A 24518-nucleotide genomic window follows, 5' to 3' on the forward strand; every position below is an offset into this window, starting at 1 on the left:
ATTCCTCTGTTCATGAAGTAGCTCCTGTGTCCCCGTGCGTGCGTGCTTAGTCGCTCAGTCGTGTCTGACCCTTTGCAACCCTACGGACTGTATGTAGCCGGCCAGGCTCCTCCATCTGTTGGATTCCCCAGGCAAGAATACTGGAGTGTGTTGCCGTTTCCGCCTCCAGGGGATCTTCTGGACCCAGGGGTCTAACCCACATCTGTGTCTCCTGCACTGGCAAGTGGATTCTTTACCTGCTGAGCCACTGGGAAGATCCTATGTCCCAAGTCTTGTGCTCAGTGCTGCCGATACAGTGGTAACTCAGATAGATAGGTCCCCTGCCCACAGGGGACTGGTGGGCAGTGAAGGGGCGCAGAGACCCCTGGCAAGTGTACACACACACACACACACACACACACACACACAACAAGCTGTTAGGTGCATCTTGAGACCAATAAACGGGTGGGAGGCTGGCTGGGGCGTCTCTGCACATAGGCTGCCTTGAGCGGAGAGTCTGCCATAGTCAAGGTTCCCACACTTCTCACCACGTCCCACGTGCCCGCCTCCGCACCGACCCAACCCGGCACCTGCTCTTTCAAACATCTGCTGCGTGGGGGGGCCGCACTCTTGATTCCTGTGATTCCTGTCACTTTGTAACCATCAAATGGAACTTCGCTTCCATATATGTTCATCTGCCAAGTAATAGAGCGAGAGCACTTGAGTCTTGCAGAAAGTTAACAACTTATTTGAGGTATCCTGTTAAATATTATCTATTAATACTTGATTATTTGGTGACAACTTCTTTCAGATCCTCTAAAAGTTATCTAATGTGTTGGGTGCTGTTAAAGGATGTGCTGTAAAAGGATGTGCTGTATGTAAAACCTTTATTCTAATAATTGCCTAAAACTTACTGTGTGGGGTTTTTTTTCCTTAATGGCTAGTTGTAGCCTAAGAAACCCAAAGTTTAACCAAACCTTGAATGGAGGGACTTCCCTGGTGGTCCAGTGGCTAAGACTCTGCACTCCCAATGCAGGGGACCTGGGTTCGATCTCTGGTCAGGGGACTAGATACCGCGTGCTTCAACTAAGACCCAGCACAGCTAAATAAATAAATATTAAAACAAGAGAAAACTTTAATTGAAACTTAGGTTTCAGTGTATTGCTTTGGGTTAATATCCTTCCTTCCAGACTTTTTCTTTCCTTCTCCCAATGGCTTTAAGAAGGGAGGGAAGGAAGGAAAGGGGAGAAGAAAAAAACATCCCCAAGCTATTGCAATGAAAACTGGCTTGGCTGGTGAAAGCTGTGTCTTTTACTCTGAATTAAATAATGTTGCAAGAGGTCAGCTGGTCATCCCTAGATGATGTCTGTGATCCTGGCAAAAGTCATGGCCACAGTTCACGGCAGAGCTTCCTGTGCACTGACCTCGCGGTCGCCTGAAAATCCAGAGACCAGACCAACCCTGCGTCCCCTCAGCCCATGATGATAAGTGCATTTGTGAAGGTGATGTGGTGTCTGACCACCCAAGGTAGATACAAGTGTGGACACAGGCTGTAATGAGCTAGAGAACTTTCTCTTTAGAAAAAAAGTGAATGAGAAGCAAGGCTTTGCCAGAGCAAGGGATGGGCGCTCTAGCAAATAAAAGGTTACACTAGAACCCACTTCCTTTGTTCTACTAAGTAAAGTCTTGCTAACACTGAATAATTATAGTAGGGAAAGCCTGAACGAAGCCATCCTTTCACTTGTTCAATGAAGGTTAATTTAAGGGACTTAAGTTCAAGGGTTAATTTAATGAGACTTGAGATAAAGCTTGAATTTAGGGATTTTTGCAAATTACCTGTTAGAGGTGGTGGAAACAGAAGTGTATTTGTTCCTTTTATGCGAGTGACCTCTTAGCATTTAAGTGATTACTGATTAACCAAGGAGTTTCAAATAAAACTCTTCATATTCTGATTTAAAGAACTTGACCTGGCTGAAGGCTGCTTATGTTGGGGAGCAGTGAGGGGTGGGATGGGGGGTGGGCAGGGTACAGTATCTCAAGCAACGAGACTTCAGCAGGAGAAATGTCCCTCTGGGCAAAGCTCCCCTTGTTCTAAGGAGCATGCCCAGAATGCACAAAGCTGCCTCTGCAACCCTTTTTCATCCAAGAGACTTGAAATGGGAGAGAAATGTTGCCTAGAGAAGACGGTCTGGTCCCTGTATTCTAGGTAAACCAGGAGAGCAGTGCTTTGCCCCACAAATGGTCTTCATCAGCCAGAATGCTGGCCCAAGTTCCTTCACATGGTCATCTCAGGGTTCCCAGCAGCAGAAGAGAGCCAGCCCAATGCACAGGCACTTAGCAAGCCTCTGCAGGCATCATATGTGCTAACCAACCATTGGCCAAAGCCAGCGATAGGACCAAGCTCAAGTCCAAGGGCTGTAGAATTAAACTCTACCTCCTGACGGCAGGAGCCACAAAGTATTGTGGCCGGATTTTCTTTTCTGTCTCCCTTGACAGGTTAACACTTGATCAGAGGAGCTATTTGATGTTTTGGGTCAACCGTGAAACTCGTAATTGACCCAGGAAGGATGGGAGATCACGGTGGAGCACTTTAAATTCTGACAACTCACCTAACTGTGGAGGAGACTGTTTCGGTTCTGTTCCAGACGAAAGCTAAAGGTGGCACAGGGCAAAGCCGGTGCCACTTGTCTTCGTGACAGCAAGCTAAAGCGACTCCTAAACACATGGACATACCCCGTTCAAAACTCAAACTCAAACTCCTTTCTCTCAAAGCAGCATTGTCTGATTTCGCAGCAATCAACACTTGTTAGCACCATGACTCATTTGAGACTAGATCCTAGCTGCTGTTCCTTGGTGCCTTCAGGGTGCTCACACCGTGCCACGCACTCTGCACCCATGAACTGTCTGATCCCCTGAACAACCTTACAGAGTCCTATCGCTGGCTCACTTCTCCCCGAGCGGGAAGCCTGCGAGTCAGATAGAAACAACGAACTCACGGGCACCTATTTAGGAAGTCAGAGAGTCCGGAATTTAAACAAATAACAGTTTATTTTCGGCTGTGCTTGGGTCTTTGTTGCTCCGAGCAGGCTTTCTCTAGTTGCGGTGAGTGGGGGCTACTCTTCGTTGTGGTGGTCGGGCTTCTCACTGCGGGGGCTTCTCATTGGGGAACCTTTTGTCCGCTACACTGGCAAGTGGATTCTTATCCGCCTTATCAATTTTTAAAGAATCGCTCAGGCCACTAGACTCCCAGGACTGTGGGCAGCTGGAGCAAGTGCACAGGGACACTCGCCACCCCCCATCCCCTCCAGTCCTGAACATGCCCCCTACACGTGATCTTCTCTCCCGCCTACTGACCCAGGAGTCCTGGGGGCTCAGGACTGCCGGCCCAGGTTTCCCATTCATCCAGATTCACCAAGAGTGGATTGGTTTCAGAATGTTGAGACATGATGTATCAGAAGGAGGTCTTAATCTTCCTCGGTCTGGATAATTTTTAAAGCCAGCTTTAGAATTTTCCTATACCAGCTAACGCTAACAGCGTTCACATGATGAAAGCTATCTGTGTCATAAAATTGTTGCTTTTAAACAGTTAAGACCAATAACGGGGAACGAATGTTTCCGGGTTCTCCCCTCCCCCGCCCCCACTCCTAAGTTCTCTATTGATGTATAATAGACATGATAGACAGGACATATTTGAAGTGTACAATCTGATAAGTTTTCACCACCGCCGCCCCCCCCGACACACATCTGTGAAACTAGGACCAGAGTCAAGATATGGACTTTCTATTGCTCCAAAAAGTTCCCTTCTGCCTCTTTGAAACCCTTCCCTGCCCCTTCTCTCTCTGTCCCTTGCCAGTCCCCAGACAACCATTATTTGCTTTCTCCTCTGTAGATTAATTTGACTTTATATGAATAAAATCATATAATATGTACTCTTTAATCTGACTTCTTTCACTCAGCATAATTAGCATACTTTGAGATTCATCCATGTTGATGGTATCAGCTGTTTATTCCTTTTAAAATTTTAAATGAGAAAAGGGAACACGGCTCTTTTTTTTTTTCCCTCTGAACTTGGCCCAGCACTATTGAAGTCACCTACCAAATTGCACATTAACCAACGAATGCCAGCAGTGAGTTAATCTATAACCTCATCTGTTAGCGGTTACCGCGACCCCCAAACCTAAGCTCCTCCTGACTGTCGGTCAGACCCTGGTCCTGGGCACCCTTTCCCTTGGGGGCTCAAACTGGAGTCAGGCTGTGGGGCTTGGGGAACCCAGCACTTGTGAGTCTTGCTTCATCCCTGCCCACGGTTGAATCTGAACATAGCCCATCTTCGTGTTCTCATGACAGGGGGGCCTCTGGGCTTTGTGATGGTGTGGCTGGCAGAAGAGCAGGCTCGGGTGCTCTGAGAGAAGCTTGGACTTCAGTCAGCTCTCTTTTATATGTATAAGTTTGAGCTATGCAAATGCCCAGTAGAAGCAAATTCAGTATATGGGGCAGAAATGAGGGGACCCCGGTGTTGTTTCAAAAGTACTCACTCTAGGATTTTTTTTTTTAATAATGAACTCAATTCACTTGAAATTATTTGAATTGACACTTCTTTTCAAGACTCCATCTCCTTTAAGGCTAACATCCACCTGTCTGCTGTCGATCGAGTTCATTACAGTTCACCGTCTTCCTTTCACAGATCAGTTTAACAGCTCTTTCCTTAAATGTTTGGTTTCAGACCTCTTAGTGTAGGAATGTTCTAGTAAACTACTGCTTAAAATAATATGCAAAATACTTACGTTCTAACGCATAGGTACCGGTTAAATATATCCTTCAGCTATTTTTGGAAAACTACCATTGGACACCCCTGAGTTTTGATTTTCTCCCCAAAGGAAAGCCCAGACATGACACGACATAATGGACTGCAGAGAAGTGGGGGGCAGGGCCGACAGGATATGAGTTGAACGCCCTCCCCCGCTGCCAGCGTGCTCTGACCTCGGGAAGTCACCGCATCCTCTGCAAATCTGGGACGTGGGGCTAGGTGCTCTTTAATCCCGTTCCAGGACCGAGAGGCACTTAATCGATTCAGATGGACCATAGTCGAGGAGGTCAGCGTTGCCTCAGAGGCCCCCTTTGTCCCTCTGTGTGAGGACTGTGGCGGCTCCTCAGCTGGGCCATGTTGGCGCCCGGGAGAAGCAGCCTCACCCTCTCTTCTGGATCTGGCTCACTGGTGCTTCCAAACAGCCAGCCTCCCGCGGGGGAACGCAGTTTGACTTGTTTAGCTTCAAAACGAGGCCAGCCAGCCCCCCACTGCCTGCCTGATGGTGGGGTGCCTCCTGGACCAGCCCTGGCATATTCTACAATCACCTGCTTGTTTTTCGGGGGTGGGGGTGAGGGGGTTACATGGGCTTCCCAGATGGTGCAGCGGTAAAGAAAGCGCCTGCCAGTGTAGGAGACAAAGGTTCCCGATCCCTGGTGGGGAAGATCCCCCGGAGGAGAGCATGGCAACCCGCTCCAGTGTTCTTGCCCGGAGGATCCCATCAGAGGAGCCCATGGGGTCGCAGAGTGGGGCATGACTGAACATACACCCACCCCACCCCCCACCCACGCCCACTGGTGGTTTCAGCCCTCTCCACTTACCTACCACAAGCCAGCCCGCCAAGCTCTCGGATCGTGAAACAAAGCGTAAGCACCTGGATCGTGACCCAGCTCTTTTCCTGTTCTTCTTTTGAGACTTCCCCAACAGGAAAGGCTCTGGGTAATTGATAGAGATTATCCCTGATTCCCTTAATGTAACCTTTTTACTCTTTCCTTTTCCTGGGATTAAGCTGTTCCTTTGCAAGAAGTCCTCTTCTTAATGACACAGTCATTGACCCATTATTGACCAAAGGAAGCGATCCAGCCCAACCCCACCTTTCTGTGGTTCACAGTCCCGTTGGTCTCTTTCATTATAAACGACTTTCAAAGTCATTAACTGTTTTTTTTTTTTCTTTCAATTTTTGGCACAGTGAAAGGCCATCAAACTACACTTTAAAATCTGCCTTCTTGAAGCAATAATTGCCCGTGTGTTTGTTGTCGGCTATGAGTATTCACACCGAAGAAATGTTTTAGTATTTGCTGAGTGAGGGTTCCGAGGCAGTATGCCCTGCACGGGATGATGAGTTGAGGTCTGACGTAAAGTGGAGACACGTGGGCCCTGTCAGCAGGCACCTTTCTTCCTTCTATTTCCCCTCTTTCCCATTTTTCCTTCATTCAAGGAGTATTTCTTGCTGTGCATACAGGGCCCCCAGTGTGACTGCTGCAGCTCCGAGCTAAGAGGGATTAAATCTTTTAGGACTGGGCCTGCTCAGCATATGACTGTACCATCACGGTAGGCACTCGAGAAATACGTGTTTTGTAAATAACTCCTGGGGAAGACCGTCAGAATTACACATTTGCCTGTAAGCACAGAGCAAGCAAACTGAGCTTTGTGTAGGGGTCAGGGCACGCCTCCCAGAAAAAAAATGCAATTTCAGTTAGTGATCCAGAAATGTCAGTAAACCATAGAGGCTCTTGGACGCTGTGTGCTGGAAACTAACCTGTGGGCCTGCTGCCTGCTACCGAGAGAAAAAGAGAGTTAGTTGGTAAGTAGTAGTCAAGCTGCAGAAGGCAATGGCAACCCACTCCAGGACTCTTGCCTGGAGAATCCCAGGGACGGAGGAGCCTGGTAGGCTGTAGTCCATGGGGTCGCACAGAGTCGGACACAACTGAAGCGACTTAGCAGCAGCAGCAGCAGCAGCAGTCACGCTTCCCCAGTGCTCACTGGGAAAGACTCCACCTGCCAGTGCAGGAGATGCAGGTTGGATCCCTGGGTCGGGAAGATCCCCTGGAGGAGGAAATGGCAACCCACTCCAGTATTCTTGCCTGGGAAATCCCATGGACAGAGGAGCCTGGCGGGGCTACAGTCCATGGGGTTGTAGAGTCAGGCACCACTGAGCGACTAAACGACAGCAACAAAGTAGCAGTCAGTATTTCCACGGTGGCCTTGGGAGGGGACCGTGATGTGTAACCACCATCAAGTTAGAGAGCATCGCCTCTTCCCTTCATACGACTTGATGGTGTCTGCAAGGTCTTCGGCCTCAGCCAGCACGTGTCCAGCTCCCAGCCAGCCTTCCCTTCCTCTTCGTTTGGGCAGCTTGGCTGCCAAAGCCCTTCCCAGCCACTCGAGCCCGCAGCACACAGCACCCCCCGTGCCAGCTCCTGTGTGGAGCATCTGTTCAGAGCATCCCTCAAGGTGGTGGTCCCACAGGGTCTCGATCCACTTGTTCCCACTGTTGGTCCAGCTCCCTCTCTCTAGTCAGGGTACTGCAAGCTCTGCACAGGCGAGTGACCACCCCCGACTATCTTGCAGCCCAGGCGGTGGGCAGGACGGGACTGTGGACCCAGGAAGTAACTGCTGCTGCCACCCTGATGCTGGGTAGGGATACACAGGAACCTCTTTCTCCTCCAGCTCCGGTCTGTTCTCAGCCTGAGGAAGGCCTGCTCGGTGCCTGCTCAGCTTGTCTCCCTCCCCTTCCACCACCACCACCATTGTGGTGGCTGTTTATTGAGCGTCAGACCTGGAATGCATTGGGAGAAAAAACACAAATGTACTTTCCACATGGCCTTCAGCTTGCTGGTCTATAGAGACGGGCTTATAAGGCTTGTTCTTTGAATTAGACACTAGAATATGGCCTTTCTGGGCTGAACGAACTCCCATGATGTTTTCTAGCTTGCCCCACTATCTCAGCTGCTCTCGCCAGTGTCCCCCTCCACACCCCCAGTCCCCATCCCCACCAGGGCTCCCAACAGCACAGCTGTCCTGACTTTCCTCAGGGAAATGGATCTGAGGTGGGCAGGTGGGATCCCAGTTCTGTGTCTCGGCTAACTAGACTCAGGTTGTGCTTGAAGACTTTGTATAAGAAACCATGGGTCTTGTGAAGAAAAGCAGGACTTCGGAAATGGAATCCTTGAGATTCTCATCTTGAATTTTCATCATCCTATTATCACAGAAGACTCTGTCCAGTCAGGGTGTGCAGGCCCCTGGGCCCCGGGAGATCCTCTGTGGTGAACCCTAAAGTTTGCCCCTTACAGGGTAGGGAGTTGCTCTGTGCCCACAGCCTTTCCCCCGCCCTGCATGAGGGCCTTGGCACATTTGCTCCCTGCAGGGTCCCAGGTACCCTGCCGGAGGATGCCTGGGATAGTGACTGCCCCCCAGACCTTTGACCTTTGACTCTGAGCCTCCTGCTTGGTGGGGGAGTGGGGCATGTATCATTTCCTCAGCCAGTATCGAAAGAAGCTTAGTTGCCTTGAAGCACATTTTTCTGAGCGCTTTCCTTCGGTCTGAGTTACAGCAGCATAAGTGGGCTTCTAGAAACCAAACAGCCCAACTGAGAAAGGAATCAGGCTGTCCTGGGACTGGGGCTGGGCTCAGGGGGTTGGCTGTGGACAAGGGATGGGTGAGCTACGACTGAGAAGCACACTCCCACCGCCCCATCCTCTGACCTCCTCAGGGTCTCAGTCTGGCGGTCCTGCTCTCAGCTGTGCCCAAGGATCAACCCAGGGAGCCTTCAGCCCTACAGAGTGGGGGTCTACCTCCCACCCTGGGCCCCCGGTCTACAGGGAGGGCCTGCCCCCACCCTGTGTTTTTAAGAGGCTCCCAGAACATTCAGATGTGTTACTGACCACCTTCTCCTGGTTGTGCCTAAACCGTGAGGTTCTTGTGTGTCCACGCTGTGCAGCAGAGTCACGCTGACTTCCAGAACCTTCCACAGGTACAGTCCCTGTGAGTCCAGCAGAGTGCCTGCTGCTCTGTGTGGGAACTGGACCTGCAGAAGAGACCTGGAGAGGAGAGGAAGCCTGCACACAGGCGGTCACAGGGAGGGTCGAGGGCCCCAAGGAGACACTCCTCGCATACCTACTGCATCGAGATGGAGAGAGTGCCGAAGTGCTTACCGCGTGCCAGGCGCTTTCTCGTCTCATCTGTTAGCATCACCCCCATTGTGCAGGTGCTGACAGTCAGAGCTGGGGAGGTGAGCTGGATTTTTTTTTTTTTAGACACCAACAGGGCTAAAAAGAACCCGGGTCAGCCACCCACTCCCAAGTCACCTTCTAGCTACTGTTCTTCCTCAGGGCCTCGTGGTTGGGGGGGTGTCATGAAACCCCTCCCCCGGGCTGAGGGGCACCTGAACTCTACCCAAGGTGGGTGGGGGGAGAGGTGTGGTTCTGTTGCTGCTATAAATGACTTTAGTGTAAAGTTAAGAGATGATGAAACGATATTCTAATACAAGTCACAGGTACAAGGATTCACAACAGTAGGGTACACAGGGGAGGACCGATGTGAAACAAACTCGGTAGAGCCTTAAGAACGACACAGTGAGGGTGTACCGTTTGTGAGCCCGCACTGCCTAAAGAGCAGTGGGCCTGCCTCCTGAATGAACGGCTTCTGACTGAGACAGTCATGAGTTTCAAAGCAGCTAACCTGTACATAAGCAGGACGTTCCACCCTGCCACCACACTTCATGTCGACTGTGTGAGCTACATGGCATTTGTAAAGGGAGTTTTAAAGAGTGGGGAATCCAGCTGGGTTAGGATAAGAGATAGCTGGAACTTCATTGTGGGGTTGGGAAATAGAATACTTACATAAGGTGTTAGTGGGTGGGGCTTCCCCAATGGCTCATGCCTACCAACGCAGGAGACACAAGAGATGTAGGTTTGATCCCTGGGCTTGGAGGAGGCAATGGCAACCCACTCCAGTGTTCTTGCCTGGAGAATCCCAGGGACGGAGGAGTCTGGTGGGCTGCCATCTATGGGGTCGCACAGAGTCAGACACGACTGAAGTGACTTAGCAGCAGCAGCAGGATACCATGAGTATTTCTATAGCCTTGGATTACGTACGGAGAGAGGCTGATGTCACGTTCTCAGCTCCCCAGGATACCACGGCTGTATCGTGTAACCACTGGCCGTTCAGCTCTAAACCAGGAGCGAGCCCCACCTCACCTGCAGATGTGCTGTGCAGGGTCAGTGCTGTTTGAAAGCACTCATTGCCTCGCCCTTACATAACACGTTACTTTCCCTCTCTAGGTCTGATGCTCTGAGGCAGTCATGTCCCAAGACCAGGTGGGGGAGGCCCAGCTTCTACAGCTTCTGGCCACTCGAAGACAATCCAAGAGGAAGCCCCCTTCTAAATTGTTTCCAGTATCCCAGATCTCTCCCAAGATGGCCCTGTGCTGGCTTCTAGGACCTTGCAGTCCTCTCCTCCAGGACCCTCCTCCTGGGGCAGGGTACCCTGGCAGCACAGCCCTCTTCCCAAGGAGGGTGGGTGGAGTTTGGCCTCGAGGCTGGGGTGACCCCTCGCATGTGCACAAGCTCGCCCCACCCCCCCCACCCCCGCCGTCACCCCAAATGCAGAGTGGGCCTGAGGTCAGCTTTCTCCACACCAAAACATTCCGACAATGAACTCCAAGGAGTTGGAGAAATTTCAGTTAGAACCTGGCCTTTCAAGTCTCTATGAAGGTGTATATGTTAAGATACATATGTGAGTGTGCTCAGTCGCCTCCAACGCTGTGCGTGGACTGCAGTCCGCCAGGCTCCTCTGTCCGTGGAGTTCTCCAGACAAGAATACTGGAGTGGGTTGCCACTTACTCTTCCAAGGGGTCTTCCACCCAGGGATAGAACCCAAGTCTCCTGCATTGGCAGGCAGATTTCTTTACCACTGAGCCACCTGGGAGGCCCTCAAGATGGTAGCATTTATTTTATTTAAAGGTTAGTTTCCCCCCAAGCCCCACCGATGGGAAGAGCAAGCCTGCTTGGGGCATGCAGAAATTCTTTCATCCAGATTCCCTTCCTCTTAATAAAAATAAGAAAACATATAATCAGACTATCCTAGGGTTGTTTTTTTTTGTTTTTGTTTTCATTTTGCCACCTGATTCAGGAATTCCTCTGCCTCATCAGCAGTTTTGCCTGGGATGCTGGTTACCTAGCTTCTGGACCTATCTGAGTCGGAATGTGCCTCTGACAGGCACCCCAGAAGCTTGCTGCAGCTCAGGACTCAGTGATACCTCGGCCCTGTCTGAATTTTAAAACTGACTGAGAAACTCAGTGGGGGGCTCCCTTCTGAACAGATGAAACAGGCATCTCCAGGGCAAGGGCCAAGGCCTGCAGGCTGCCCTGCACCCCACGACTTGCCAAGGTTGAGAAGCAAGTCCGCCAGACTTGGTGGTTCTCTCTGCGAGGAGCCCGGCCTTTGCTCTCCTAGTGGAAGGGAGCTTGTCGGGTCTTCAGACTCTGTAGGCACTGTTGTTGTTAAGCCCGATCCGCCACCTAATTAACACTTGTTTATATTAAACAAGCGTTAGCTGCCGTATGCAGAGAAGGGGGTGGTCCTTTTTGAAGTTTCTAGTTGCTGACTTTATAAGATCTGGCCTGAAGTGGGGCTTCTGGAAACTCATCAACCCGACATAGCAGCTAACAAGTCCTTCGAGAAGTTTCTGTCGCAGGCACGGCCATCTCCCGAGGAACAACCCAACCTGCGGAGGTTGCCCCACCCCGCCCCGCAACACCTCTTGACCCGGCAGCACAGTGGCGCAGGAGGGCGTGGACAGCTTCCCCGGTTTGGGTGCTCCTCGTCAAGGTGTTAAAACAAAGAGGATCGTTGTGTTTCTTGGAACTGGTCTAAATGTCTCTGAAAGATTAAGATCTAGGGAAACGCATTTCCGTTCGTTTTCTGCTCGTGAAGGGTACCAATCCGGTGATGGCGCCGTGACACGGCCGCGGCCCCCAGCCTCTCCTGCCGGTTCCTTTAATTAGGAGAAATTAACTGGGGCTGCTACATATTTTGAGAATAAATAACACTAAACGCAGGCAGCCTTAACCACTAACTTAACCGCTGAGTTCTCGCTGCTACATGTCTCCTAAGTAGATCGGCATACTCTTCACTAGGACTTGAAATGCATCACCTTCGTTCCGGAGCTCGGAACTCGCAGCCGACGCTAGCTAGCCCCGGGAGGGCTTAATGACTTTAATTATGGCGAGAAATACCTTCTCCCGGCGGGAGGGGCGCGGCCGGCGGGGTGGGGTCAGAGGAGGCCGGATGGGAGCCCGGGGCCCCCCCCACAACCCCCGCCCCCCCCGAAGACGGCCCCGCGGCGTGGGGGGAGGGGGAGGCCGCGGGGCCTCGGAGTTCTGAGCGGTGTTTGTGGCTTCGGCGCTTTGATCTCCGGCCAGGGAAACCTGGAAGGTCAGGCCGGGCTGCAGCCAAGCCCCGGAGCCAGGAGCCAGTGGAGCGGGCCGGGCCGCGCCACCCACCCGCCTCCCCCATCCGCCTCCTCTCGCCCCGGAAGGTGAGCCCGCCTTGCCGCCCGACCCCCCCACTTCCCTACACCCACCCCCCACTGGGTTGGAGCTGTTTTGCGTTGGTCTCCCTTTAGGCAGTGGATTAGGGGCTCCAAGTCGTGGCAGTAAACCAGGCACATGCCCTGCGAACTTTGTTTAGTAACTACCCTATCTGTCTTGCATACTGTAAACGAAACCAGGCTGTTTTTTCAAGCTCTGTGCTCCTCCCCACCTTCCTTCCCTCCTAACCCTCCCCTGCAGACCCCGCCCCAGAGCCGGTGATTCCCCTGCCCCCTGCCCCCTGCCCGGTTAGAATGTTACGGTCGTTTGTTTTTTTTTCCTGGCCACTTCTTCTGACGCCCACCCCCTTCTTGGCACCAGGCTTTTCTCACCGGTTACCCATGGGCGCCGGTGTGTGACCTCATTTCCTATGGAATGAAAGGTTTCTGTAGGAAAACAGGGCACTTGGTGAGACAGGCCTTGCAAGCCCCCTCGGCTGGCAAAGAGTGTCCCCTGTCGTGCGGTGACTCATGCTTCAGGGCGCAACGGCGGAGCAGAAAGCCCAAGAGCCCCGTGCCTGGGTGGTCACTCAGCCGAGAACACAGGGGAGGAGGAGGAAAGGAAAAAGTGAGGAGGGCAGCTTTAGAATCCACTTAGCGGTGTCTAGAGGGAGGGGCGCGCAGGAACCCGGGGAGCTCTGGCTTGTTTTGTGCTGGGGTGGGACCAGCCAAGAGAGACTGGTGAGCGTCAGGCAGGGTGTCTCCGCATCTGGCTGGTGGTCTCTGTGTGGACAGGCCCCTGCCCCAGTGGCAGCCTGAGCAGGGCTTGTTAGGGGTCCCGCATTCCTGGCAGGGACCATGCCTGGAGGTTCAGACCTCAGGTGGACGAGCCTCGCAAGCCTGCACTTTTGGTCTCTCGTGGCTCTGCCCAAGGGCATGTTTGAGTCTGGGGGTTCAGAATCTGCCACCAGTTCTGGGATCTTGACAGCAGGGTGGGTGGGCATGGGTGGGCAGGTTTTCCTAAGCAACGAGAGGACAGTGAAAATGCACATCTCCTGCCATCTGTGCCCGCGCATATACCTGGAGGTGTGGTTTGCTCAGCTCTCCTCTGCTGAGAGTTGTCAGGGAGGCTTATGTTCCTCCTGGGAGTAAAAGGGGCAGATGTGACGAGTGCCCTGACATCAGAGACCTGCTCACAAGAGGCCTGCGACCCCATAAAGATCCCCAGCGAGACAGAGCCACTCTCAGGGACTGGGGTGGAGGTTCCCCAGAGAGAATAATTCCTGAGTTAGAACCAACCACCAATAGAAGGCCCGTACGCAAGCGCTGCAGCAGAAGAGCCAGCCGCAGCTCATAAGAAACCAAATCGCCAGCATCTGCCCAGCAGAGGATCCTGACTTCCGAGAAGATCTGGTAGAGAATGAACCTTCCGCCACTCAGAAAGAGTCAGAGGAAACAGGAGACCAGGTGGCCTGGAGCGAGCCGCAGCCCGTGCTTGGAACAGCAGGGCTCGGAGTGTTTGATGCTAACCCCTGGGGCGAAAGCTTATCCTTTTTAGGTCAATCAACAGAGGTTTCTAGGCCATTTTACCCTGTGCCAGGCTCTTTGCTGGATTCTGGGAATGGAGCGGGAAAGAAGTCTTGAGGCCTTGGCTGCCCTCTAGTGAGGGAGGCACTTTAAGTAAACAGTGACAGTGTGATGTCACAAGAGCTGTTTCAGTGGGACCTGGTGGGCCAGGGTGCAGAGAGGAACACCTGAGGCTGTGAGAGTTGGAGGAGACCCGGCTGGCTGTGGGCGAGAGGCAGCGTGTTTCCCCAGCAGGTGGGCAAGGAGCTGTAGAAGCCCGGCCTCGTCAGGCTCCAGGGCTGGTGGGCTGAGTCCACAAAAAGCCGGAGTCGTCACATCCTATTCTGTTTTCTGGAGGATAGCCGATTAGCGGTGTCGTGCTACTTCCAGGTGGGCAGCAGAGGAGCTCAGCCATACACACACATGTATCCGTTCTCCGCCAAACTCCCTTCCCAGCCAGGCTGCTGCGTGACATTGAACAGAGTTCCCTGGGTGTACTGTAGGACCTTGGTGGTTACCCATTTTTTGCATAGAGCTCACGTCTTACACGAAGAGCATCACAGAGTCATTCGGGAGAGTGGGGCAGGGCAGGTCTGCGATTCCGAGAATGCCCTCTTGTGCTGCATGGAGACCCTGTGGGGGTGGGGGGCAGTGGGGGCAGGCAGGGTGGGCTACGGAGCCCTTGGCGGGTGGTGGTTGTGACTCAGGTGAGAACTCGAGTGTCCAGTACAGGGTGGCAGCAGTGGGGCTGGGAAAATGAATGGATGTGGAAGATGGAATCAGCAAAACTTGGTGAGCAGCTGAGCAGCAGGGTGAGGGCAAAGGGGTGTGGTTCAGCCTGGCCCCTGGACGGTGCTCGTGGGGCACCTCTCTCCAGAGAGAGCCCTGGCTATAGGAAGGCCGGGACCGCGCGAAGGGTAGGCGCACGCACCTCTATCAGCCTGAGCTGGAACAGTGAGCTCTGCCCCAGGAACAGCTGCAGAAGTAACTCGGGGTCCCCGCTGAAGCAGGAAGCTGATGCCAGGTCGTGGGCACTAAGCCCTGGGCCTCTGGTGCCATCTTGATTCCCCACGACCGTGGTTTCTGCCACTGTGGGTCATATTGCTGTGCATGTTGGAGAAGGGCTGCACATGAACACTTGAGTAAGAAAGGGAGAGACCTCAGTGCCCTTAGCCTGCTGCTTGCTAACCGAGATCTCTTCCCCCTCCCAGGACAACAGCAGGTGTGTGGAGACAGACAGCTCTAGAAGGTCCTGGCTTGGATCCTCCCTGGGGTGCCTGGCACACAGTTGGCTTTCTTAAGTAGTTGTCACATTGCACGGTATACAGCTGACCCTCAAGCAACACAGGTTTGAACATGGGTCCACTTAGACCTGGGTTTTTTCAGTGGTCAGTACTACAGCGCTGCATAACCCAGGGGGTTGAATCTGTGAACACGGAACCGTGGACGTGGAGGAACCTTGGAGATTGAGGAGCCAAGTATACAGAGGGTGACTAAGATCCATGGTGATTTCCCTTCGGTTGTGTAGAGGGTCAGCGCCCTGACCCCCGCAATATTTGAGGGTCAACTGTTAATTGAGTGTTTTCACACCAGGGACCACCTCCTTTAAGCTGCAGTGGGTATATTCCTTAGACATTGTCTTCCAAATCAAAATGTAGATGCTGGCCCATCCCTCCCCCTCTGACCATGCGACCATGCATTAAGAGCCAGGGAGTAGTTAGGCAGTGAGACTCCTGTCACCTCAGCCGGCCATTTGCACAGAGCCTTGAGTCCCAAAGCTTCTGCCGTGGAAGGAAAGGTATGGACAGAAGTTGCTGCAGTAAGGGTCCTGTGTTGAAAAAACTGGGGCTGCCGGGTAGCTGAGAGCCTTAGCACACTCGATATTTCTCAAAGGACGCTGTACAGGACGGTGTCTCATCCCCTGAGACCTACTGTAGGAACGTGGGATGAGTGGCTCCAGGTGAGTCATTTCTAATTCATTGGCCCTCGGAACAGAACACTCAGACCTTTCGTTACAACTCCCCCAAGGCTCTTCAGCAAGGCCTGCCCCAGCACTGCTGGTGAAACGGACGCTCCGTGAGGATGGGGCGGCCACCGTCCTGCTCACCGTGTTCATCCTCCCGGCCTAGCACCCACAGTAACTGGTTAATTACTACCATCGAATGAATAAAGTCATAAATGTCACCACAAATAGAATTAAACTCTGCCGCCGCCTGCTATGTGAATTTGTCGAGTGTGGGCTGCGCCCGCCCAGGGCGATCTGCTCTGTTAGGCTTTTCTGGGCAGCGAAACGGGTCAGATGTACGTCCTGGCTCCACAGACCCCAGGGCGGGTGAGCCTAGCAGCCAGCCAAGACAATTACATGTGAGATGTTAGCGCCATCTGACTCCACAGGACCACGTGTAGCGATGTAAGGAATGGATGCCACCAGAATGTGAGTACAAGCCTGTACATACAGCACTGATCCTGGTGGAGAAGATGCAGAGAGCCCCTGAATGCCTGGCAGAGAGGCGGTCCACCCAGTAATGGAAGGCTATATGTAGCTGGTAAGAAGAAAAACGCTTTTCTGCATCCCTGCGCATAATGTTGCTGAGTAAATTGTTGAGATAAGGGGGAAAACAGTTGAGAACAGATTATATACATCCAATTTATTTTTAAGTGTATTTTCATATGTGAGTGTATATATACATATGCATTTTATGCCTGCTGATACATGAATTTAGAAAAAAAACCCACATGGAAGGATATAAACCACACTGTTGTTACGTTATAAAGCTGGGGTTTGAGGAGGTACTAAGTCGGTTATTTTTTGCTTTCAACTTCTGAGTTATGTTTGAATTTTCATGTCAAGCACGTTACTTTTATTAATTGCAAAAATACTAAAGATGGTCACCTTTGCAGAGGAAAATGCATCATAGAAAGTGGTAAGTGGCAGAGGAGAAAATCTTTACAGGTATTAGAACTCAGGGGTAAGAGCTACTTCTGACTGAAGAGAAGCATTTACCAGTCTTACGTGGGAGGCTGTGCACATGAACTTGACCTTGAAGCATCAGTAGGCTAGGTAAGAGTCAATACTCATTGTAGTTCACTCTGGAGGTCTTTACACGTGTCAAGTATCTCTCAGACCAGCCTCCTTCCTAGCCAGCTCCCCAGTGTGCTACTTTATCCAGAAGTTAAATCTGTTGACCCAGATTTGTCTTTTATTGTCCTTGTCATCCTATCTTGTCCTTGCTGCAGAGAAATTAAGAGTTGAGTGGGTTTATAAGGAGGAGCATTAAAATCTTATGTGGATTGTATAAAGATTCTTAATAATCTTCATTTTCTTTGGCCCTAGGCCTCCATCCTAGGAGAATTGGACGTGTAAGCCAAGATTCATTCAACATGGCATTAACTATACAAATAAAAAAACTGAAATAGCCCAAATATCAAAAAGATATGAGTGAGCAGGGTATCTGAAGGGATCTATCAGAGCCTTAAAGATATTAACAAAAATTTTAAATGACTTGTTGGAAGATTATGATAAGTGCAAAAAAAAAAAAAAAACAGAACGCAGACTTATAGTCAATAGAGGCAAATAAAGAAAAAGTCTGCTTGAAGCCCCCATATGTCAGAACTTCCTGTAAGAGGTTGAAGACACAAGTCTTAGTATCAGTGCTAACAGTCCAGCTTCCTGGCTTATGCTCTGGCCAGGCATGAGGGACAAAGGAGAGATTGTGGGCCATCTTTTGGGTTATGTCCAATTCAGGTGGTATTCCACTGAAAGTTTTCCTACAGTGAAGTTTAAGCACCGGGGACCCCGCATCCAGTGCTTGATGAAGAAACGGTCTGTTCCCAGGGGCTCTGCAGGGGAGCTATGGGTGGGAACCTGTCGCGTCGCTTAGTCGTGTCTGACTCTTTTCGACCCCAGGGACTGCAGCCCACCAGGTTCCTCTGTCCATGGGATGGTCCCAGGCAAGAACACTGGAGTGGGTTGCCATGCCCTCCTCCAGGGGATCTTCCTGACCCAGGGATCGAACCCACGTCTCCGGTGGCTCCCGCATTGGCAGGCGGGTTCTTAACCGCTGAGCCACCCGGGAAGCCCTGGTGTGGTGTAGGACCAGGCCCCAGACCCAGTCTGGGTGTAACTGCACACTCTGGACCAGTGCCAGGTCCATCCCTGGTTGGGATTCCTGAATTTAATCGAAGCCCAAGCAGACTCTAGGCTGTGGGTCTCTCCACCCACAAGGTGGTAGTGGGACTATTAGCAGAACGCACAATACGCATCCGGAAATTCAAGACTTAAGCATATCGATAGAAGCAGTTCCTTGGAGGGGGAGACAGTGCACGTTCAGGGAGCAGGCCCCCGAGAACACAGTCCCAGGCAAACTTGCTCTCATTCAGAATAAGTGTTTATTGAATAACCACAGGGGTCTTGCATTGCAGTAAGTGCCGGTCACGTAAGATCCTGTCTTCTAGAGCTTGACGTTTTGTACTCTGCAAGACGTAAGTCTGCAGATGTTGGCGCTTTCGTGACATGTCTCAGTGGCTGTGGACGTTGTCGCCTCGGGTCTAGCAGGCCTGGAAAGGTAAATAAGGAACCGTGACAACCTTTTAGTCCACATCCTGCTGTGGGGCTTGTGGTCACCTGCTGGCTGGGGCCGACCTGTCCCAGCCTGGTGGAAGCAGGGGCGGTGATGGAAGGTGGGAACGTGCCCGTATGAGTGGGGCGCAGGGAAGGGTGGGCAGAGATCAGTAAGCCAGGCCTCCGGCTGCTTCTGGGAGGCCTGGCCTGGTCCTCCCACCTGCTTTCTGCTGCCCACACCCTTCTCAAGCTCTTCTTAATCTAGTCTGTGCACAGATCAGGGGCAACTGCCCTCTCCAGCTAAGCTCAGCTACAATGACTGACTAGAAGCGTCCACCAGAAGGCGTCTTCCCTAGACATCCATTGAAACAGCCTCCGTTTGAGAAATTTGGACATCGGGTGTGTGACTTCATAAAGATGAGGCTTTGAAATAACTCTCCGGCCAAAGTTTGACTACAGAAGACACGAAAGATCTAGCGGTCAAGGACGCCGCAGCCATTTTTAAACTGAAAATGTGGGGTGAGGGGGAACTGTGTGACCAAGTACGTTTTTTCATTTGCTTTGGGAATAGGATGATCAATGTGTCATTTTCAAAATGTAGATCATTCATGGCCTATTTTTAAACCCAGGCTTTTCACGTGGCTCAGTGGTAAAGAATTGGCCTGTGAAGCTGGAGAAACAGGTTCAATCCCTGAGGGAGGAAATGGCAACCCACTCCAGTACTATTGCCTGGGAAATCCCATGGACAGAGGAGCCTGGTGGGCTACAGTTCATGGGGTCACAAAGAGTCAGACCCAACAACAACAACATTTTAAATCCCAAGCCTGCTCCTGACAACTGAGTTCTGAACATAATCCTGACCCGCCTCGTGTCCAGTCCTGTGTGCAGGAAATACAGCCTTACTTCAACAGCAGCTTACATTAAACCTAATTCTTAAAGTAAGCCAACTGTGAGAATGATTGTTTTCTCAAACGACATATTGGTGCCCTGGACCCTGTGTATTAACCTGGTTGTGTCTGCAGTCGAGCTATAAACAGGATTTAAGCTCCATGTTCTTGACCTGCTGTTTTCATGAGAGAAACCAGGAGACTGGCCCGCCCTCCACTGAAGCTCCCAAGCAAGACAGAGCTGCATACCCAGTCCCCTCCAGTGCTGTCTGATGTGCAGGGACTGAAAGCCAGTAAAGGAACGAGAGATCCTGTTTATTTCCTGATTGGCAGCCAGTTTATGAACAAGGCCGGGAGGATCTTCCTTGTTAAAGAATCTGCCTGCCATGCAGGAGACCTGGGTTCGATCCCTGGGTCAGGAAGACTCTGTGGAAAAGGGAATGGCAACCCACTCCAGGATTCTTGCCTGGAGAATCCCATGGACAGAGAAACCTGGTGGGCTAGAGTCCATGGGGTCGCAAAGAGGTGGACACGACTGAGTGACTCACACACCCCATGAACAGAAGACTGGCACCCACTTACTGGGGCCCCTGAGGACCTGCTGATCTCAGGCAAAGGTGCCCCTAAACAGCTTTATGGAGGAAAGTGACACCATCTGGCTCCAAACTTTCTCACAGGGACATCACGTCCTCTCTTGCTGGAGGCAGGTGACAGCCATCACAGCTCTTTCTGCAGCGCTCTGGACAGCCCGCTGCCTCTGCGTGGCCAAGACTAGTCCTCACGACAAGGCTCTGTCCTCCTTCTACCGGTGGGGAAACTGAGGCTGGGGACTGAAAGAGACTTAGTGATCCAGCCCCCATCGGCAGCTTGTCTGGAAGAGCCAGGGACAGCACCGAGGAGCTCCTCCTGATGGGAGCACACCCAGTGGGGAACCAGAGTGGGACCGGCAAGCAGCAGAGCAGACCAAGTGCAGCGAATCTCAGTCCAACGGGAAGGGGAACAAGGACAGCACTCAGGTGCCTGAGCTCGTTAACTTGCAGAGGGCTTCGCTGTATCCGGAAGGGTTCACTGTCCTGCTTGTACCAAGTACAGGGAGCTGGCTTATTGTAGCAGCTGTGGGGCAAGACTGCCCTCTGGTGGGCTGATGGAGCATTGCCCTAGCCACATTCCAGCCTAAGGCTCAGTGTGGTTTTCCCATACTGTATCCATGTAGTGATTATTTCTATGGAAGGAATTCAGCTTTAGTTCTTTCTCAAGCAGTCTGGCCCATAGAGGCTTTCTTGACCTCTGAGTATTGGCCATCATCTGTCCGTCTTACAGAAGGCTGGGTTTTCATTTTGGTCCCTTCTCCCACCCCTCACCTTTGGAGGAGTCTTGCTTCCCTAACAAGATTCAGGTTCTTAAAAGCAAGGATTATGTCTGATTTTTCCTCAGCTTTACCCTGTTGTTCCCTTAGCTGGACATGAAACTAGAAGGTTCACCAGGATGGAAAGGAATCCTTTCCACCCCCCAAAAAAGAATTCCACCGCTTCTCATTTGTTCCTAAAACATTTCATGTCTGATCAGTAGTTCCCCCAAATGGTTGAATCCTCAGAAAACTTTCAGAACTCAGTTTCCTGGGCCTCACTCCAGCCCTGCTGAATCAGGCTCTGTGGTCTGAGCCAGGAAATCTGCTTTACAAACTTCCCCAAGTGGTTTTTGATGTGCGGCCAGGTTTGGCAGCCAGCAGCTCTAAATCCCCATTTACAATTATTTCTCGTAGCCTTTCCCCCCACCCGACAGCATCTCCAAAGTTCTTCAGCTCATGTCCGTTATTAAAACGGACCATTTCGAGATTACTTTGGACATAGTCACAGGCTCTTCTGACTGCAGGGCTGGACGACATGGGGAAGAAGGAGGACCACAAGACAAGGACCAAAGGCATGTGTTTTTGTTGCCAGTGGCCCTGCGTTCACAGCAGAAATTACTGAAACCAATACCTTTATGCTGACAGGGCAGGTTGTCAGTTTGTAGTCTGATGTTAAGGCTTAGGCTGAAGAGGGAGACAGAGGTTAATTGAGTACCCAGTTATTTATTTTCACCATTTCTAACTCATCTAGTTCTCAGGTTCAACTGAACAAGGCGCTGTTGCCTACCCACCTCCATCCCCACCCCACTCCCCACCCCCTCCTTTAAAAAAAAAAAAAAACAGGCAAGTTGAGGCTTGGGCTTCCCTGATAGCTCAGCTGGTAAAGAATCCGCTGCAAGGTAGGAGACCCCAGTTTGATTCCTGGGTCGGGAAGATCCACCGGTGAAGGAAAGGGAAAGGCCACTCACTGCAGGATTCTGGCCTGGGGAATTCCATGGACTGTATCGCCTATGGGGTCGCCAAGAGTTGCACGCGACTGAGCGACTTTCACTTAAGTCGAGGCGTAGGAAAGTTGGTAACTCTCCCAGTCACGTAAGCTCGTGACCATCACGTTCTGCATCCGAATACAGGTCAGGTTCCCAAGGCTGGCTTTTTGGGAACGTCCACACACGCTCTTTCTCACTCTTCTAGGCCAAGCGAGCTGTGCAGCGGGGAGCCACTGCAGTCATCTTCGATGTGTCCGAAAACCCGGAAGCTATTGACCAGGTAGGCTCCTGGGGCCAGGCCAAGGCTGCAGGGCCCCTGAGAGAAGCACCTCCCTTACTTAGCCTGGCTTCTCACAGTCGTGTCACCTGGGTCTTCGGGGCCCTTGTGCTTGTCTGCCTTCATTAGTGATCCATGTTTGCACGTCGTCCTCCAAAGCGAGTGTGTCGAGAGGGGTTAAGAGCCAGGGAGCTGGGGGCTGGGAGGCATTGTCAAAGATCTTTCATCCTAAAACAGGGGGCATCCTCAGCTTCATCTGCCTGGGAGCCCCCAGCCTATGATGCTGGTGTTTGGGGATTTTCAAAAGGGAATTTCATATTCTTTTCCTCCAGCTTTTCTTTCTCTCTCTCTGGCTTCTTGAAAGTAATTATGTCTTCTAAGCAGCACCTTCTCTCCTTGCTTAGCTGAACCAGGGCTCAGAAGACCCGCTCAAGAGGCCGGTGGTGTATGTGAAGGGTGCAGACGCGATCAAGCTGATGAACATCGTCAACAAGCAGAAAGTGGCACGCGCGCGGATCCAACACCGCCCCCCTCGAGTGAGCCTCCGCCACCGGCCCCCCCCCCCCCCCCACCTGCCCCTTCTGGCTTCGGCCTTTTTTTTGCTTCCGGCTTTTTCCCCATCTAAAACGCTGATGCGCCCCAGGGACCTGCAGGTTTATAGCAGATGTAAGCCCGGAGGCCAGGGAGAGATTACCAGTTTTACTTGAGGGCATCTGAAAAGCGTTTCCAGATATAGATGACTTGTGACCAGGTGTCTCTTCCACCCGGCGTCCCCTCTGGGTGACTTCCTGTCTTTTTTTCTCTTCTGTCCCATCTTCCCATGAAAGGCTGACTAAGGACTGAAGGGAAGGGTGCCCTACCCTCAGCTGCTTTTCCTGGGTCTCCCTCCTCCTGTGGGTCTTCACTAAGAGGATAAAGCCTGTGCTTCCTCCTTCCTGTGGGGCAAGTGCATTACCGAAACTCCCTAACCTGTACTAGAATCTGGAAGTATAAGCTTTCAACTGGGGTCAGAGCTCACCACCTGCAGGTGGTTAATGAACAACTCTGTCTTCTAGGCTTCTCTTAGTTGTGTTAAGACTTTCATCCTTTCATGCCACGCTGTTGGCATCCTCTGCCCAACCTCAGGCTCAAGACTCTAGGAGCCTGGGACAGGTGCTCCATAGATGCTTTATTTCCTCTTCCCAAATATTGGAATATTCACATAGAGGAGGATCTTTTCGCAAAAAATACCCAGATGCTCGTAGCATTCAGTGAGCAAAACTCCACTCCGACGGGCCAAATGCACGTCCCAGATCAGGTGGCTGTAAGGTTTTAGGAGGCTGTATGCCATGAGGGAAAGGTAAGAACTAAAACTAGAGGTAGTTTGCAGAAGAACTGACTTGCTGGCTGCTTTTTAAAGGGAAAAAGAGAGTGCTTTGGTAAATATGACTCACTATAGTGGAAGCTGATATTTGTGGAAGCAGCGTACAATTTTCTGAGTTGTTGTAAACCATTAATTATATGGTTAGTAATCACTGTTGCCTCAAAACATGACACTCACTCCTTTGTCCCATAAATGTGATATTTGTGTTTATTTGGAAGGGCCTCTCCCACCGGGTTCGGCGGACTCTGCGCTATTCCGCAGGGAGCCGGACTCAGTGAGCAGGGTTCTCCCAGCTGTTAGGAGGCCTGGCTAAGACCCCGGCAGGCCTCCCCAGGCCGCACCACAGGCACTCCCTGGGCCCAGAGAGCGCACCGGGTGCCTGTTAGCAGAAGCCCTGGTGTGTCCCGCAAAGGAGGGGAAACACAGCCCAGTGGCTCCATCCCTCCGCTGCCCAGAGCCGACCCAGCACGTGTGCTCATCCCCAGGCCGAAGAGCGCCGTGACTCACTGTGTCTGTTCTGTTCCAGCAACCCACTGAGTACTTCGATATGGGGATTTTCCTGGCTTTCTTCGTCGTGGTCTCCTTGGTCTGCCTCATCCTCCTCGTCAAAATCAAGCTGAAGCAGCGACGCAGTCAGGTAATGGCCCCGGAGTGGCCCATCAGCTTCATCCCTGAGGCCCCGCTGCCGGTGCAGGCCAGGGCGGGGTCCTGCCCCCATACTGCAGCCTCTTCCCTGCTGGCCCAGAGCCAGCAAAGATGGAGAAAAGCGGAGCAGAGCCCAGAGCACTGAGTCGTTTCTGTTCCAGAGGGGCCCGTCCTCTCAATACAAGGGCCGAGCACTGGTGCCGTTTCCAGCCATGGGTGTTTCGAAAACAATGTTTGAATGTTAACATGGAGCCCTAGAGTCCTGCTCCCCAGATATGATTAGGGGACCGGCAGGCTCATTGGGAGCCGCGCAGAGTCTCAGGCCCCACCCCAGACGTGTTGTGTCCGGATCTGCATCTACCAAGCTCTTCAGGCGAGTCTCAGTGAACAGAGGAGCCACACTAGTGCCCCGGCTGACACAGCACTGCGTGCTTACAGGAAGGAAGGGTTTGGGGGCAGAGGGAAATGGAGGGACACTCAGGAGTCCAGACTCTCAGGGGTGTAGCAGTGTGATGTCCCCAGAGAGACCCAGCGCCGAGGGTCGGGTGGGCCGTCAGCGACAGGGCAGCAG

General features: G+C 52.0%; 1 protein-coding gene across 1 annotated transcript in view; it reads left to right on the forward strand.

The window, feature by feature from the left end:
• Positions 1–24518, forward strand: part of ZNRF3 (zinc and ring finger 3) — a 145261-nt gene that overhangs the window by 111106 nt on the left and 9637 nt on the right. The window contains exons 3-5 of the mRNA XM_040251409.1: positions 21868–21942; positions 22344–22475; positions 23829–23939. Coding sequence (XP_040107343.1) covers positions 21868–21942; positions 22344–22475; positions 23829–23939 — 318 coding nt within the window. The remainder of the gene's footprint in view (positions 1–21867; positions 21943–22343; positions 22476–23828; positions 23940–24518) is intronic.

Source organism: Oryx dammah, unplaced genomic scaffold (assembly GCF_014754425.2).
Source record: "Oryx dammah isolate SB20612 unplaced genomic scaffold, SCBI_Odam_1.1 HiC_scaffold_12, whole genome shotgun sequence".
NCBI classification, from domain to species: Eukaryota; Metazoa; Chordata; class Mammalia; order Artiodactyla; family Bovidae; genus Oryx; species Oryx dammah.